Raw genomic sequence first — 15,240 nt, 5'->3', positions numbered from 1 at the left:
ATCATATTAAAGCATCCATAAAATAGCATGTCATGGCACTTTTAAGCAATGACCGCCACTTCCAAAGTTACCTTATTTTTTGCAGGCATTTTGTGGCTTGTGCTGGCATGTTTTTGTTGCGCTCCGTCCAGGCAGAGGCTGAATGCGCCGCCCGAGAGGGTTTTCCGTCTCTAGCAGTTGTATTATAACGCCACAGTTTTCACTTGCTCTTTAAAAGACAATTCCGACCATTGAGCCCCCTTTCTGGTTCGTCAAGGATGAAATAGAGTGGTAAACACCGAAATTTGGATATTGGTCCTGTCTCCTGGCTAATTTCGAATGGCCCCTACCTGCTTCACAATAGCTGGCTATGTGCATTCAAAAACACCCCTAACTGTTCGTTTTCAGAAATGTGAAACTCATCGAGTGGTTAGTGGTGTTTGTTGATGTTTCTCATCAAGTATCGTAGCGAAATACAGTTCCTGTCGTGTTCTATTTGGCATTTTGTAAATCAGCATTTTGTAAATGAAACCAGAAACGGAAAGGGGGGCTGGTTGTAGTCTTTTCGCTCGGTTCTCCGTATCAACAGTCGGCCTACAACCAAGCGAAAAGACTACAACCACCCCCCTTTCCGTTTCCATTTCCTGTCCGGTTTCCGTTTCATTTACAAAATGGCGATTTACTAGCCTGGTCCTACCAGACTCTCGTACTTCATTTCATTTGCACAGAGAGTCTGGACCTACTCAATTGACAAACGTCAACTCACTTGAAGGCGGGTGTCTGTTAAAGTTTAAAACTATTGGATCTGCTGAGTGCCACTCTGGATATGCCATAACCAATCGCTAACGTTTGGCCGGCAATCACGTTGCGCGCAGGCGTTAAACAAACCAAACACTGTGCGTGAAGATGTCCGTCAACGAGAGCTGACTTTAATGTCATTGTTCTCAGCCACTCCCTCTGTTTGCTGTCTGGACACAGATAATTTAGACGGAGAAAACCCACTAACATACCACATACCCAGACCTAGTACTGAAGGGAAATTCAAATTGAGCGGAAGTACTTAAGCGGGCAGAGCCATGCTAGCGATTCACTAAATGCCAAATAAAACACGACAGAAACTGTATTTCGCTACGATACTTGATGAGGAACATCAACAACCAACATTAACCACTCGATGAGTTTCACATTTCTGCAAACTAACGGTTAAGGGTGTTTTTGTATCCACTTACTCAGCCATTGTGAAGCAGGCAGGGACCATTCGAACTTAGCCAAATACTCGAGACAGGACCAATATTCAAAATTTCGTTGTTAACCACTCTATTTCATCCAAGACTAACCAGAAAGGGGGCTCAATGTTCATATTACCGGAATTGTCCTTTAAGTTAAGACAAATTTGCAGACCTCTTATATAACGCAGTTCTACTGCTAATTAATTAATGAAATCGCTCATCCCTAATATAAACAGAACACTACAAACACAACGCTCATGGATGAAAACTGTTTTTGCGAGACTATGGTGGGTGGACCTCAGACCCTCTAGGGGGGTATTGTGCCCTGGTGAACAATTTAAACATAAACAAATTTGATAGATTTTAATGGTGATGGCAAGGAACTTAAACTTAACCATCTAAATGAAGTTCCCGTGGACATTATTAAACAAACATCTAAACATATAAAACCTATATCAAGTCATCTTAATTAACCTCATATTTTACTCCCTGTTGAAGTGAGTTGTATATGCAAGAAGAAACCTTGTTTCTTATGATTAATGATTTCCTAGTATTGATATTATTTACATGACATTTGATCACACATCAGTTATTTCTTTAAAATGTTGCCATTCATATTATGCACAGAAAACCTCTATTAAATTGCTATGGGGGACTTTTATTTTGAAGAATTTAGTAAATTTCAGACCTGAAGTAGAATTGTTTTTTTATGATGGCTTGACACTGGTACATATAATACATATATGTATTAACTAGTACCTGACTATAACCGTTAAAAAACAATTCAGCAGCTTTTTAAAGGTTATTTATTGATAAGAAAGCACAATAAAGTGTTTTCACATTGAACACTGGAGGCCTGCAGATGGACGATATTGAAAAGGTCCCTGCTCCGGGGGTATTACTTTCCAAAAGTACAGGAACGTTATGGTGGGGCTTGCATCTGCAGCTGCAAATAAATCAAACACAGAGCTCTTATTGCGTCCATAGTGGTAAACAACATTTTAGACCCATAATTATCGTAATCTGTTAAATGTATTAATCCTTCATCTTAATAGCAGTCGTGCTACACGACAATGTTTACTGGCACGTGAATATAGGTTGTATTTGATACAAACTTCCTCCGAAAGAGGGATATCCTTCTTTAGTTATCAAACAGGGAAACAACCTAACAAATGAACGTGCCAAAATCATGGATGTCATAATACCCCTCATTGCCATACTGCCCTTCGTTACATGATTTTACAGATTACAATTCAAATGCCACAATGATTGAATCCTCTTGATATATTATGATGTTTTTACAACAAGTAAACATAATATATGATTTCCAGAAAACTTGTTTTTGAAGCTGTTTGCTGGAAATTGCTGGCTTTTAGGAAAAAAATCTCGCCTGCCGCTATTCTCCTCCGTTTCAGTCCTTTCAGAATGTGCCGTTTCTGGTGTCTGTAGCTTTAATGCAAATGAGCTGCTGCCAATTGCATACAAATCAGTTGTTGCCGTTTGCGGACTCCCAGAACTCTATCTATATAATATACCCGTATTATATTTATAATATATAATATAATATTATAATTTGAAATATCACGGCCAGAATCGTACGCTTCCTGATGATATGATGTTTCGAAAAGACTGGGTCTGACGTCTCTGGTACTTCCATAACAAGTGAAGATTCGTAGTGGGGGTTATCTCGGCCATGGTTGAGAATAATTGGGGGGAAAGGAACTTTGCCTTTGACTCGCCACACTCCACTCTCTTTTGAAGTCCACATTGAACCGCGACATGGAGGAGAAAGCAAGGGATTGTACTCCCGGAGCTGTGCTGCCGGCTATCCGCCGGACTTCCTGCCAATGTGACAAATTAGACAAACATTTTAGTATGGAGTCTCCCTGCTTCTGAAATGCGCAAACAACTCAGCCCACCCAGCGCTCGTCCGCTTGTCCACAAAATCTTGAACAGACTTATTTCAAAGTTTGTATGCGTGTGGGAGCACCAGAGACCCAGAGCACCCCAAATCCCAGGAAAGGTGTTTTCATAATGTCCCCTTAAGACATATTTATATTATTTTTGGATATTTGATGAAAGTACGGAGCAAATGTTCTCGTCTTCTTCCACTGCTGCGATTCTTAATAGAAAATGCTGCATATTTGCATTACAAATTATTCCTTGGAAATGCAGCTATATGAGATGGGAAGTGTTATATTTTTACATTTGTAAATCACTTATTTTTGGTTCATTATGTTATTATGGCAGTAAAAAGTAGCTTTAAAGCTTTTGGAATGGAATTTAAACCCCGGCCCCCGCTCCTTGACCACCTTGACCAGGACATTTTCTGGGGGAAACACAGCGCTGCAAGATGGTGGGTTGGCTTGTCACTAATTTATATACAAGTCCCGCTTCCTTATTTGACAGACTATTGCTGGCCAATGACTCAGGAGATCTAAGTGCAGGCAACATGGAAGAAAATTTAGCCGTGGTTAATTTGCATATACCACCCACGTTGTAATGCTGGTTGAATTTAGTTTTTTCTTGTGTTTGCTAGTAACTTGTGTCTTTTTTTTCATGCAGCAAGATGATAAGTTAGGCAAGGACACGATACTGGATGAGACGGAATATCCACTTCAGATATTCAGAGACTGGCCCGCAGATAGAGGTAAGAAACAAAACATGGAAATAAACCCACACAGTTTAATTCACAAAGTTGACAATGACAATTTAATGGACTGATTAATAAATCAAGCGAGCACTCAACACTCATCAAAATAGCCAGTGCTGGAATTTCAGTTCTGCCTGCATCAGTTTGATTTGACTCAGGTTTAAAGAGTTCAACATTAATTGAATATCAGACAATATTACATTTAATGCTCCCCAAAAATAGTGGTAGTAGGTAAATGGCTATGTGAAATAAGTCAACCTTTTCAGCCACTGTGACAGTATCATACTCTGTCAAACGTAAATACCCTCATCAAGTGAGCGTCCATATCCATCCGCCATCCGTTAGAAGTGCAACAAAATTGCCCCCTTTTGTGTTGGGCCATGTGTCCAGTATTAAATGGATATAACTTTCTATTAATTATGGAATATATGGATGCTCTTCAGAGATAATTAGTTTGTTGTCGAACATGTATGTGGTTTAGACTATAGGGGTTTTGTGTTAATCATATATTTAAATTTGTACATGTAGGTTATAAAATAACACATTCTTTGTTAAAATGTGCATCTGAAACAGTCCTGTTAGTGTGCCATCCGACATACGCCCACAATAACTACCATGTTCATCAGGTTCTGATAAACTGCTCGAATCTTGGCATCAACAATTTAAAAAGCATCTAAATCTTGAATTGAGAATTCGTATAAAAAATGTTGTCTTTGTTTTTATTGTAGTGAATTTCTGTTTTCTTTTTAGTAGGGCTGTAAAGTCATGGTCAGTTGGTCGATTGGTTGGTCGATATTCACTTGTTCGGTCAAATCTAATTGGTTGAAAGATTGCTTGAAAATGGCTTGGATTAGGAAGAAAAATCTGACAAAACACCGGCTTTAACGACTTTGAACTCCTTCGACTATGACTGCTGGTCGCAAGTCGACCGGTGAGGCGCTCCGTGGCCGTTCTGGTGTGAATTATTTTTTTTTATTTTTTTTTTATTTCTTTTATTTTTTCGATGCATCGATTCATCTAACGATTCATTGATTCATCTAACGATTCATTTTTTCAGTCCGATTCGATTTCGATTCTCGATTATCTCCCCATTAATCAACTAATAGCAATTTATACATGTTGATTTACATATCTGAATGAAATAAATATGAATTCCTTAACATTTCAATACATGTTTATTGCCTTTAAATTCCAAAATAAAAGTGCAAAGTAATGCATTCTGAGAATTCTACGGTGCTCGGTCATCTGCAGCTGCTACCGGGTGCCTCTTCAGGTGCTGGTGAATTGCCGTGGTGCTAGAATGGAAAGTCATCTCCTTTTTGCAAAGACGACATATCATGGAATCCCATACTTTAGAGGAACGAGTGCGTGGCGCCTTGCACTTATGAAAGTCTGAGGAGCCACTCGCGTTGCTACTACGCTCCGGCGCCACCCATCTTTTTTTTTTTCTTTTTAAATCAACGCACATTTTTCGCGTCGACGTAATTGATGTGTCGACGTCATCGATTACGTCGACGCGTCGTCCCAGCCCTAGTGTGAACCCCTTCTCACCTCTGCTGTAACCCAGTCGGATTTGGTCCATGATTGTATCTTCAAACCACGTACTTCTACCAAAAGGCACAACCAAACTTTACTCAAACAGAGCAAATCAATTAGAATATTCTAGAGACGACGTGCAATCGATAAGTCACAGAGTTGGTCTAATTTAAATCTATTTTCTTTTGTTGACCACAGCCCTGCGATTTAGTATAATCTTCAGGGCTTCTGTCCTTTCCATTTCTTTTTAATTTTGCCCTACCGCTGGTTATGATGTAAAAGCTGATGGTGCGCCTCTTTTTTAAACAGCGCAGCGTCTTTATTCTTTACAGTAGTGGTTTAGCGCGTGAGGAGACGCACACTCTAAGTTAACATTGCAACTCGGTGAAGACAGATGAGCGAGTTAGAAAAGACGGCAGAAAGAAAGATAGCAATACAGGTAGAGAAAAAAAAGGGCCTGAGACAGACGAGTGACATAGATAAAGGGAGAGATACAGACGAGTGAGACAGACGAGGGACGTAGATAAAGGGAGAGATACAGACGAGTGAGTGACAGACGAGTGAGTGACAGACGAGTGAGTGACAGACGAGTGAGTGACAGACGAGTGAGTGACCGACGAGTGAGTGACAGACGAGTGACATAGATAAAGGGAGAGATACAGACAAGTGAGACAGACGAGTGACATAGATAAAGAGAGAGATACAGACGAGTGAGAGACAGACGAGTGACATAGATAAAGGGAGAGATACAGACGAGTGAGTGACAGACGAGTGAGGGACAGACGAGTGACATAGATAAAGGGAGAGATACAGACGAGTGAGTGACAGACGAGTGAGTGACAGACGAGTGAGTGACAGACGAGTGAGTGACAGACGAGTGAGTGTCAGACGAGTGAGTGTCAGACGAGTGAGTGACAGACGAGTGAGTGACAGACGAGTGAGTGACAGACAAGTGACATAGATAAAGGGAGACATACAGACGAGTCTGTGACAGACGAGTGAGTGACAGACGAGTGACACGGAGAAAGGGAGATACAGACGAATGAGAGACCGCTGAGTAACATAGATAAAGGGAGAGGTGAGAGACGAGTGAGACAGACGAGTGGCATAGATAAAGGGAGAGATAGACGAGTGACACAGAGAAAGGGAGAGATACAGACAAGTGAGATACAGACGAGTGAGATGGAGAAAGGGAGAGATACAGACAAGCAAGATACAGACGAGTGAGACGGAGAAAGGGAGAGATACAGACGAGTGAGACGGAGAAAGGGAGAGATACAGATGAGTGAGACGGAGAAAGGGAGAGATACAGATGAGTAAGAGATACAGACGAGTAAGAGATACAGACGAGTGAGACGGAGAAAGGGAGAGATACAGATGAGTGAGACAGAGAAAGGGAGAGATACCCGTGACTGAGACGGGGATTAAAAAAAGTTTCAAGGTGAATCACCATTTTGAGACAAAACATAAAGGTTTCTGACAAACTGACCCACGCAAAAGTGAAGTGATTCTCCGAGCCCAATAGGACTAGTTCACCAGGATCCTGAGCCACAATTTCACAACAACGTGCTCTTGAGTGGTCCCTTCAGAGTGGCTTGGCTTTTGGGTTAATATAAAATGCCATTTGGTGATGGAGGAGTTGTCAAATAGGTGTTGTCATGAATTTATGAGTGCAGGTACTTTATTTTAACATGCACAATTTCACATTTTATTTGTTTTCAGTTCTATGTTGCGTGATTATAAATATTGTCAACGTTTTTTAAATCATACTGAATACATTTGATTTGACAGTCAGGTATTGATTAAATAGAGATGTTGATACAACTACTAGGCTACTTGAATATATATCATACTAAACAGTTAGACATTATGATCTTCCTGACCTTTGCTTTTTTCTCTAACTGGACCTCTTTCTAGTTTAGTTGAATGCCCCTGTTCTATACTTAGTTCTTTGGAAAGACCTCAAATATTGAGGCGTGTTTTCAGATTAGCACAGTTCCCTCTGTGTTCCCACATATGGTGAATGGTACTGTCTCTCACTACCTTTACCCCCTTCCCATCTGACACTGCCTACTCCTGGTCTTTCGTAATGACCGCTATCATGTTTACTGATTCATTTTGTTATATTTTGTGTAGTTAAATATTGGTCATTTGCTTGATAGTGTATATGTGTCTCACTACCTTTACCCCCTTCCCATCTGACACTGCCTACTCCTGGTCTTTCGTAATGACCGCTATCATGTTTACTGATTCATTTTGTTATATTTTGTGTAGTTAAATATTGGTCATTTGCTTGATAGTGTATATGTGTCTCTAGGAGCGTTGGTGTTTCAGCTGAAGAAGAGGCCACCTGACTACCAGGGAAGGAAGGGGAGGAAGGTGGAGGACAAGATTCAGCGGGGGAGAGACGGCTCTCTGCATGGCTCCCTTCCCCCAGAGAAACTCCCTTACCTGGTGGAGCTGAGCCCAGGTAACTGCTGGCATCAATTGCAGATCCTCCATTGTTCCTGTTAGATAAAGAATCTCCCTGGGTTATTGCCCCGACTGGCAAGTATATGGGCCAGCCACCTCTCACAAACACGACTTCCCATCGGGTATGACATTCTTCCCTGGCTGCCATACAAACAAGAATCAAGAATCAAGACCCAAATCCGCTGTCCTTCAAAGTTCAGACTGCCAACAATGTTAGCTGCTGAATTTGGAGAGCTTTGGTACCATTGTTAATTTCTTGATGTGTTCAAATTATGTGTCCACAAGTGACAAGTGAAACTAAACGCACAGGCCTATTTAGTGGAACGCTAGCTGTCCTTTTGCATTTTGTGCGGACATGATATGCCAAAATGGTCTTGCATGTGCACTGCATGTTTAGTTATTTTGGCAATATTTCAAGGGGCTTGAACAAACGCTGGTCCTCACTCCTGACTAATAGGAGCAGTAGGGGAACTTCTGAATGTCGGTCTTTAAAAGTGAAGAGCTGTTTTTAAAAGAGAAAATGTACCTTTTTAGTTCTTAACTAAATTAAGACGAATAATTTGAATTAAATTAAATAATCTAGTTTAGGGCTGCAACTAACGATTATTTTAATAATCTATTAATTGGTCGATTATTTTTTCGATGAATCGGATAAAAAAAAGTAACATTTTTAATTGCCGCATCTTTATTCAAAAACTGAACAATACTTCAAATTCACAGTGCAGACTGAAGTGTAAAAACACCAGGTTATTGCTCCAACGTCCCGGAACTATGTAATAATAAATGATAAAATAATAAAAAGAAAATACTGGGATAACACAAAACAAACATACAATGTATGATATATATTTTTATATATATATATACAGTATATAAGGGATGTCCATGGTTAACCTGTTAACCGATAAGATTTTTCACCGGTAATTACTAACGGTTAAAAATAAATTAAATCATCTTGAATCAGTTAATTTTTATTGATAATGATACCATTTTCGAGAGTCCTTTACAAACCAAGTCTTTATTGATACCACTATTGATACTTATCTATTCTTTTCTGGAAATAGAACTTGTATTATTGCTTTAATTGCTGCTAAGACGATCATGGCTCAAGATAGGACGTTGAACAGGTCGTAAATCCATCTTTACTATCTTTTTTATGTTGCTGGGAAAACAAGTTTCGCCAAAATCTCAAATTTCTTTTTTTTGTGTTGCATGAACACATCAATCATATTACTGAGCCGACCTGAACACATCACATTTGACACTGTTGGCTACTTTTTTTTAAGCTAACTAGCTCTATATCCTGCTGATTTTAACATGGATTTAAAAACTGGATCACTATTTTTAACTGACGGGACTTTCTACACCGTCCGGTTGTGTGATTAGTACCGCTGCTTTGAATGACTGTTGATGCACGTGGTGCCGAGCCCGTCTGCACACCGTCTGCAGCAGCAGCAGCTGACAGTTTTCGGTTGGACTAGACGGATACTGAGTTGGAGGAGTTTTTTTAACCCAAAGACAGTGAAGGTACGACAATTTCATATAGGCCTATAGTCCAGTGTTAAGATATGACCAAAATACAAGCTGTGGTCGCTCACACTAAAGCTCGCTGTGGGCGTGCATGAGCCATGAACCAACCTGTCGGCGGCTGGCTGTAAACAGTGTCGCGCCTACGAGTGATGTATTAATCGCGCGACTCAACGAATCGATTACCAAATCCGTTGCCAACGCTTTTAGTAATATATTTTTATCGATTTTATCGATTCGTTGTTGCAACCCTAATCTAGTTATGGTTCAGTATTTCTTCTATAATTATTTTTTTTATGAACAAAAAGTATTGATTTGTATTGGTACCGGAACCAATCCAATAAATACATGAATATGTAAACTACTTCTGCATATCCAAGCAGAATGAGTAGTTTTTATTGGTTGTATAGGTATTGGGCTGGAACCGCACCAGCGACGGTCCAAAAACTGAATAAAACAAGCCAGGGACCCAGACAGTTCATGCATTTGCTAAATTCAAGTTCTTAAAAGACCCGCAGCAGCGGGACCTGCTGCTACCAACAACCTTTTCTTTCGTTTCCAAAAAAAGCTCAGAAATGACTTTCAGTTTGACATCTCCAGCCCATGCATGTTGATGTTAATCAGCGGTAGAATATACATTTTTGGAGTTTTGCAAAACTGGAAAAAAGTTAATGAGTGGACAAATAAACAGAGCAGAAACGATTGAACGACAACGAAAACTAGACATGTCGCATCATGTGCATTTTTTAAGAAAATATGCGTGGTTGCGCCAGCTCGCTGTGTGTTAATATTCTGCCAGCTTGTCACCGTGCTAATGCCACCGAAGGTAATGAGCGAACAGGCCAAGTTTCAAGTCCATGGGCCGCTTTGAGGCCGGCTGAGGATTGAATAATGGGGCTGATTGTTTTGTTTGGCTGTGAGCTATGGCACCCCCTATTGCCAAATTGGTACTTACATTTTTGGAGGCCAGCTTACACGGTTTGTATACGTGTACCAACTTTGACAACCCTGAGTTGTTCGCCTTTTGAATTGTTTAAGTCCCCCAAATTGTTTTTCCCCATTCATTTATGAAAAGTAGATAGGTGAACGCCTGCAACAGTCGGTTTGTTTACATTACACTCCAAAAAACCGAATTATGGGGTTATTCTGACTGATTGTTTATTTAAGATGCATTTATACAACTTAGTCTGACTCAAATCAGACCGAATCGGGTTTTTTCATAGTCAGATTAAGACCCCTAGATAATTTGATTGACGTTCGCATTAATCATGCATGTATACTCAATCGGATTTTGCATTCTACGCGAGTTTTTTTCCAGGTGACGTGAAACGGAAGTAGAAGGCAATGATAGTAGTTGTTGTCGCTGTCAAACAGCAAACAACACGGTTGAGTGGCCAAGAAGCAAGACACACTTTTGGCCAGAAAAGGAGACTCGTTTCATGCTGTACCAGTTAAAAGACATGCACATTTTACAGTTCATGGATGGGAGGAAGACTAGAAACTGATTTATTTAAAAAGGTGGCCAAGAAAATGGAGGAAGCCACTGGCTCTATTACCACTAGTTGTAATGGGTACAGAGCCACACATCATACCAGGGTATGACATGCTTCGGCCAATGAATACATTTTCTCACTCGCATTTATACTCGCACAATTGCGGTTGTCCAATTGAGGAGCATAGTAGAACTATTGATGTAATCGGATTAAGAGGTGCATGTAGACGTACAGAGTGGTAATTGGAATTTTAGGGTTATATTTCCACATTAACTAAGGGGGAGGTCCTTGAAGAGGAACCACATTTTAGGCCTCGGGGGTTCTCTGAATTGGAATTGTGATTTATTGAACAATACCAAATTATACATAATGCTATTTTTGCATACATTGGCTATAACTCACACATAATCAAAACCAAAATATTACCATAAGGTGGTTTGGTGTAAATACCTCCAAAAATTAAACCACACTGAAGACCTAAAGTTTGTAAAGGCTGCATAGACAGTTTCAAGTCTTTCAAGACGGGGAGAGTGTAGCCCACTCTCCAGTGAGATGCAGGCTGGTTATTCCTTTAACTGAGACCAATGAAACATTAAATGCAGGATAAGCATCAATTCTGTTTGACTGAACATGATGACAGCATGTGTTTTCCACAATTCGTCTTTCAGTTATGATGTAGGCTCATGTTATTGGTAGCTGCCCTCCAACAACAAGGTACTGCCTCTTCCTGCACTCGTCTCTCAATGGGCCACAATGGTGCTCGTCTAAATGTAACAGTTCTTGTGCTTATGGCATTTTTTTTGCCATTATAATCATTTTATAGCCTTTAGACTCCTGTGTGTGTGTGTGTGTGTGTGTGTGTGTGCGCGCAAATGTGCATGGCACCAAATATACGGTCATAAGCTAACTGAGTTGGACGAAATCAAGAGGGTAAAAAAATAACATGATTTATTGTGTGTCAGCTGCACATTGAACTGTACCATCGGCATGGATGGCAAAACCTACAGGACAACTATTTCAACGTTATCACATTTTCTCTTTCATGTTAGGGCCAACATTGATGCTAGGGCACAGACCAGGAACGTGGCAGTTGTGCCCTATTGAGCCGACCCTGGGTTTATAAAATTAAAGGAATATAAATGTGTTTATTGAGTTAAAATAATAAATCGACACAGAACCGAACTGTGATTCCCGTGAGCTGCTATAGCCCTAATAGATGTATAAATATACACGAGGCCCTTATAAAGGGATAATCAGGGGGTCATTGAAGATGGTTTGTTTGGACCCCAATCAATTGTCTTCTTATCCATCATTCCACCTGTTGCAATTATAATAATAAATATAGATACGAGAAGCAATGAGGGGGCCAAGCAGAATGACACCATCAACTATTTTGGAGGACAGACATATTTGGTTAGGTGGCTACATGATGACAGTCTCAGTAATTTCACTGGTTATCACAATGAAAAAACATTGAAGTTGCTTTATAAGGGCTGGAATAGACTTGCGGCCAACAATGCATACGACTACAGATCAGGGCAGCTATATGTATTCTGCGATCGTTTGGTAAGTTAATGGTGCACGTCGTCGCAATGTAACACGACGCGTGCGCAAGAACAATAGACCAGAGTAGCCACAGCAACAACATAGGTCTACGTCAAATACACGGCCTTCAGCACTTTCAACAAGTTTCACATAAAAAAATAATAGATCGACTGGGATATGATCATACTCACTGTGGTTTTAATTCCCCCCTAGACGTCAAATGACACCAAATTATTTGAGCATCATCAGGATAGGGTCATACGACTATGAGCCAAGTTTCGTTTCGATGCATGACAGTCTTGGAGAGACATGAGCTCACTTTCTGTTTGACGTCCCCCTGAGGTCAAAGGTCACCAAACTGTTTGGGTGTCCCCATGATGATGTCATAAGTCTATGTACCAAGCTTGGCTATGATAAGTTAAAGAGTTGCTGAGAAATGGGCTTACTTCCTTGGCGGCTTCGCCGTCCAGTTTGATTGGCTGTCACGGCCAAATGGTTTTGAATTTGAACATTTGTTCAGCTTGGTGGTGAAACTGAAGATCCTATATGGCAAGTTTCATGAAGATTGGACAGAATTTGTGGCCTGTGGATATGTACTATTGATTTTGACGATATTCAACATGGCGGCCGAATTCTGATGTTTCCATGAGAAATAATATGTTTACCTATACTGGAGGTTTGAATGTATCACCAGACATTGAAAATAAATATACTCGTATGAAGAAAGAAGAGTTAAACACGTCTTCATTAATTACAGCGCCCCTAGAGGTCAAAGGTCTCTTTGATGAGTGTCCCCATGATGTCATGGGTCTATGTACCAAGTTTGGTTATGATATGTCAAAGGGCTGCTGAGAAATTGGCTTACTTCCTTTTTGGTGGCTTTGCGGTCGAATTTGATTGGCTGTCGCGGCCAAACAGTTTTGAATGGAAAAAATTACATACATATGTTTTGAGAAGATTGGACAAATTTGTGAGAGGAGAGGCATTTTGAAGGTTTTTGATAAAAACCAAGATGTCGGAAAATCCATCATGGGGGAAAATGACAACATGGGTGCGTTGAACTCGACTTGGCCCAAGGACTCCAATGATGACTTGTTTGTGAAAAGTTTTAAGCATGAATGCATGCCCAACTTTGACCCGTTAGTGCTGCTAAAGCTCTTGAGCTAGTGACCCCAAAATTGCTTTAAGGGATCATTAGACTGTCCTGAATCAGTGTGCCAAGGCATTCTATTTGCTGCCATAGACCATGGCAGGATAATAATAATAATAAATATAGGGGTGTAACGATACATCGATGTAGATCGATACATCGATTGATTGGCGAACGATCCAGCTGCATCGATGCAACGCCCAAACATCGATGCATATCGCTGTATTACACGCTTTTATTATTATATATCTCCTTTCGCGGGTGTTTGTGAAACTATTTCTGCGCAAAGCGCCAAGCCGCTCGTATTCACCGGTTAAGCAACAGCGAGCACATGTGTGAGCGCAAGGATGTCTAGTTTCGTTTTGTGTTCCAGATTGGGCATACGTCCCGTTTTTCCAGCCTAACGTGATTAATAGTAGCCAAATCGGGCTGAAAAATGTGCCCAATCTGGCAACACGGACGGCTTATCTTTACAGCCAAGATGATTCCGAGGGATGTTTTGTTTTTAGAAGAAAACTATCCACACAGATCGGTTGGGAATGGTCTACGTTCAAAATGAAAGATCATTACAGGCTCTTTAATTTAAGCCATAAAAAACGCTTGGCACTTAAATGCAATTATGTGGCACTTTATTATTTGTATTAAAAATGGATTGTTTTTGTTTTAAATATCCGGAAGAGCAAAGAAATAAAATGATGAAATTATAATTAAGTTGATGTGAGTTGATGTGATTGTAAGAGGTTGTGTTAAATGGGCATATGATATCGTCTCATATCGATCGCATGCCCCTGAATCAAATCGTATCGTATCGTATCGCGGCAGACTTTTGATATCGGCAAATATCGTATCGTTGTCCAATGAATCGATATAATATCGTATCGTGATGAAACCAGAGATTTACACCCCTAAATAAATATAGTTGCAAGCAACCATGTCGGGGTCCTACTATCTGACTGTTTGACCGACAGTATGACCGTATGACAGACAGTATGACCACATGACAGACAGTATGACCACATGACAGACAGTATGACCACATGACACAGTATGACCACATGACAGATAGTATGACCACATGACAGATAGTATGACCGTATGACAGATAGTATGACCGTATGACCGTCAGTATGACCGTATGACCGACAGTATGACCATATGACCGTCAGTATGACCGTATGACCGACAGTATGACCATATGACACAGTATGACCACATGACAGACAGTATGACCACATGACAGACAGTATGACCACATGACAGACAGTATGACCACATGACACAGTATGACCACATGACAGATAGTATGACCGTATGACCGACAGTATGACCGTATGACCGACAGTATGACAGTATGACCGTATGACCGACAGTATGACCATATGACAGACAGTATGACCACATGACAGACAGTATGACCACATGACAGACAGTATGACCACATGACAGACAGTATAACCTTTTGACCGACAGTATGACCATATGTGCGTCAGTATGACCGTATGACGGACAGTACGACCGTATGACGGACAGTATGACCGACAGTACGGCCGTATGACTGACAGTACGACCGTATGACCGACAGTACGACCGTATGACCGAATGACAGATAGTATGACCGTATGACAGACGGTGACCATAATAATCTGACCATATGGG

The 15,240-nt window shown here is 40.6% G+C and overlaps 1 protein-coding gene across 11 annotated transcripts in view; it reads left to right on the top strand.

The window, feature by feature from the left end:
* The window catches only part of afdna (afadin, adherens junction formation factor a), a 120,807-nt gene that overhangs the window by 45,789 nt on the left and 59,778 nt on the right, over positions 1–15,240 (top strand). For all 11 annotated transcript variants that reach the window (XM_056580838.1, XM_056580840.1, XM_056580839.1 and 8 more), the window contains exons 7-8: positions 3,774–3,858; positions 7,715–7,867. In XM_056580838.1, coding sequence (XP_056436813.1) covers positions 3,774–3,858; positions 7,715–7,867 — 238 coding nt within the window. The remainder of the gene's footprint in view (positions 1–3,773; positions 3,859–7,714; positions 7,868–15,240) is intronic.

Source organism: Gadus chalcogrammus, chromosome 21 (assembly GCF_026213295.1).
Source record: "Gadus chalcogrammus isolate NIFS_2021 chromosome 21, NIFS_Gcha_1.0, whole genome shotgun sequence".
NCBI lineage: Eukaryota > Metazoa > Chordata > Actinopteri > Gadiformes > Gadidae > Gadus > Gadus chalcogrammus.
Note: the sequence above shows the minus strand (reverse complement) of the source record. Positions and strands in the feature narration are given on the sequence as shown.